Source organism: Dipodomys ordii, unplaced genomic scaffold, assembly GCF_000151885.1.
Source record: "Dipodomys ordii isolate 6190 unplaced genomic scaffold, Dord_2.0 Scaffold11, whole genome shotgun sequence".
NCBI classification, from domain to species: Eukaryota; Metazoa; Chordata; class Mammalia; order Rodentia; family Heteromyidae; genus Dipodomys; species Dipodomys ordii.
The window spans coordinates 18,607,418-18,610,798 of NW_012267227.1; the positions used below are offsets into that span (position 1 = coordinate 18,607,418).

At 65.0% G+C, this 3,381-nt stretch overlaps 1 protein-coding gene across 1 annotated transcript in view; it reads left to right on the forward strand.

Moving 5' to 3' along the window:
* Positions 1-3,381, forward strand: part of Rasgrp1 (RAS guanyl releasing protein 1 (calcium and DAG-regulated)) — a 37,651-nt gene that overhangs the window by 14,190 nt on the left and 20,080 nt on the right. Inside the window, exon 3 of the mRNA XM_013010011.1 lies at positions 3,122-3,227. Within this exon, the coding sequence (XP_012865465.1) occupies positions 3,122-3,227 (106 nt within the window). The remainder of the gene's footprint in view (positions 1-3,121; positions 3,228-3,381) is intronic.

Here is a 3,381-nt window from a genome sequence, read left to right on the forward strand (position 1 = left end):
CCCCGACGGCCCCGCCCTCTCCCGCCTTCTCCCCCTCTCCTGACCTACCTTGTCTCACCCTGGGGTGTGTGTGTCCCCTTCTTTTCCTTTTTCTTTTTTTTGCCAGTCCTGGGGCTTGAACTCAGGGCCTGGGCGCTGTCCCTGAGCTGCTTTTGCTCAAGACTAGCACTCTACCACCTGAGCCACAGCACCACTTGCAGCTTTTTCTGAGAGTGTGGTACTGAGGTATGGAACCCAGAGCTTCGTGCAGGCTAGACGAGCTCTCTACCCCTGAGCCACCTTCCCCGCCCCTGAGATGCTCTTCTAGCCACGGTTCTAGCCCCTGTGATTGGGCAGAGCATGGCTGCGGCCGTCCTGAGTTATGGAGGACTGGCCTGCTGGCTGGTCCAGCGGGAGCGTGCAGTGCCACGCTGTGTGCCCGTGTGCTGTGTGAGCCGCAGGCCCACGGCTTCGGTGCCTCCAAGGGGCACGTGCCCTTCCCCGCATGGGGAGGTGGCATGCTGTGCCCCACCGCGTCTCAGTCTGTTAAATACCAAAGCCTGTTCCTCTGTGTCTGCAGACGCAGACAGCAGTGACATCCTGCCTGCATGATTACGCATCCCCTTCGCACATCCCACGTCTTACTTAGGACTTTGCGTGCGGCACCCTGCCACTGGAAAGCCAGAAGATGACAACCGAGTGGAATCATCCGTAGAAACAGTTAAATCCACTCGCAGCAGTTCTGTCAACATATCAGAATCCAGCCAAGCGCCGGCAGCCCGTGCCTGTCATGGCAGCTACTCCCGAGGCTGAGATCTGAGGACGGTCTAAGTAGACCTCAGAAGAGAGACACGCTTCTCTCCAGTGAGCCAGCAATGAGCCAGAAGGGGAGTCGTGGCTCGAGTGGTAGATCGCCAGCCTGAGAAAAGTGCTCAGGGTCAGCACCCAAGCCCAGAGTTCAAGCCCCCACACACACACCACACACACACACACACAATCCAGCTGCTTAGAAGGCCGCTCTCCACTCACCGACCCACTGTCCGTTAGTGGTTAGTGTGCCGGGGGTGAGGGCAGGGCTGGCCCAGTGGCTCCTGGGCCACGTGGGGGAGGGCTGACAGCAGAAGGGGACGAGGAGAGGAAGGGGCTGACTTGTGCCAGGTGTGGAGATGGAGCCTTCCTCTCCCCTCACCCCAGCTCTTCCTACTCAGCCTCGCTCCCACAGAGAACGTGTGCAGCGAGCCAGCGTGGGGGCCGGGGGGGGGGGGGGGGGGGACAGGCAGGGCGGGGCAGGACAGGAGGCTCAGGCCCGGCGCCCTCTGGAAGATCGGGACCAGCAAGTAAGGATTGCAGGCAATGCAGAAACCACACCCGCCAGCGGGCGGACGGGCAGGGCTTGGAGCTGCCTGCCGCCTCCGCCTCTGTTTAGGAGGCGGGTGTGGAGCCCTCGGTGCCAGCGCTTGTTTCTGCAGGGGCGTGGGGTCAGGGAGCCCCAGGGCCCCTCCGCCAGGCTGTCTGTCCGGAGCAGACTCCTTACCCCTGCTGTGCTCTCATTGCTTCAGCAACGTGAATCCTTGAACTCAGGCCTGGGCGCGATCCCTGAGCTGCCACCCGAGCCACCGTGCCACTCCCAGCTTTTTGGTGGTTAATTGGAGAGAAAGAGTCTCACTGACTCTCCTGAGGGAGCTGGCTGTGAGCTGTGGAGGGGTGTGTGTGGGGAGTAGCTCTGTGGAGGGGTGTGGGGGAGAGGTAGCTATGTGGAGGGGTGTAGGGGGGAAGGTAGCTCTGTGGAGGGGTGTGGGGGAGAGGTAGCTATGTGGAGGGGTGTAGGGGGGAAGGTAGCTCTGTGGAGGGGTGGGGGGAAGGTAGCTTTGTGGAGGGGTGCGTGGGGGGGAGGTAGCTATGGAGGGGTGTGGGGGGGTTGCTATGTGTGGAGGGGTGTGTGGGGGAGTAGCTCTGTGGTGGGTGAGCTGGGAGCTCATGGAGATGGCGTGTTAGAAGCGGGACCCCGGGCGCGTCGCTGGCCGTGGCAGAGGTTGGTTTTACAGTCGGGGACAGTGGAGTCCATGGCACTGTGGCAGTCAGCGCAGGCTGCGGCCCGGCGTGGCTGTCTGGGCTGCGGGATGGAGGGGGCGGCTGGCAGAGCGGTCGTGTGTGGGTGAGGAGCGGCAGATCCGGGACCTGGCCGTGGAGTGGAGCTGTCTGGTGGGTGGGAGGTGGGTTTGTGGTCAGCAGATTCGTGGAGGCCCGTGGTGCAGTCTGGAGGCGAGGCTGGGGAGGAGGGGCACCCTGGGCGTGAGCCCCTTGGTGGGCATTGCCCGCTGGCGCAGGGCCTGGGCACTGTCCCTCTGCTGCTTTGGCTCAAGGCTAGCGCTCTACCACCCGAGCCACAGCGCCACGTGCGGCTTTTTCTTTGTATGTGGCGCTGAGGAATCAAACTCAGGGCTTCATGCATGCGAGGTGAGCATCCCCTCCCCACACACACTAAGCCCTGGTGTGGCGGGACGCGCATCTCCCGGCCCTGAGCTTGTGATGTGCGAGTCTGGTCCCCTCTCATCCTGGAATCGGGGGTGGCTGCACCCCGCAGGTTTGGGGCAGCGACTCTCAGAGTCGAGAGAGGGGACTTGAACCAGAGACTGCCGGAGCGGCCGCCGTGTCGCAGAGGGTCTGAGGTCACAGACGGTGGGGGTGTGGGGTCCCTGGGGTGCGGTGGGAGGATGGGGTGGGGGTCAGAGCCGAGGGGAAACTGTCCTCAGCCCCTGCGGGCTCTCCCGGCTCTTCTCAGGAGCTGTCACAGACTGGGGGGGGGCTTGGCGCAGGCCGGGGGGGTACTGGGCACAGGCGGGTGGGGGGGTTGGGCGCTGCCGTCCCAGTGCTGGCACAGAACCGACAGCAGGGGTGTGTGGCGACTTTGGGGAGCATCGAGGGGCCACTTTCTGCGGACCTCCAGAGGCTGACCATGGAGGCCCAGGGCCTCAGCCAAGGCTCCCTGGCCAGGCCGCCCCCCCCAGCTGCGTTCCTTGGAGGCCGGTGGCCAACGAACCCCAAAACGGACGCTGGGGGAGGCACGGGGCGTGGGACCGCGCGTGGAGCGTGCGCCCAGGGCTGGACGTCCGCCTGTGCCCAGCCGCCGCTTCCATTGCAGATGCCGACGGGAACCTGCGCCCCGGCCAGCAGCTGGTGCCCGCGCTGCTGGCCATGCACCCGGTCCTGCTGCCGTCCACCGAGCTGCTGCGGAAGGTCATGGGCCTATATCCTCCTGTGCCGCGGCCCCGCCGGGGTGGAGCGCTCGGGCTTGCTTATCTGGCCGAGCTGGGCTGGAACCCCGCATCTCACCCTCACTGGGCCGGCCAGGCGCTCCAGGGCTGGAGCCTCCCCTCCCTCCCCTCCCTCCCCTCCCTCCCC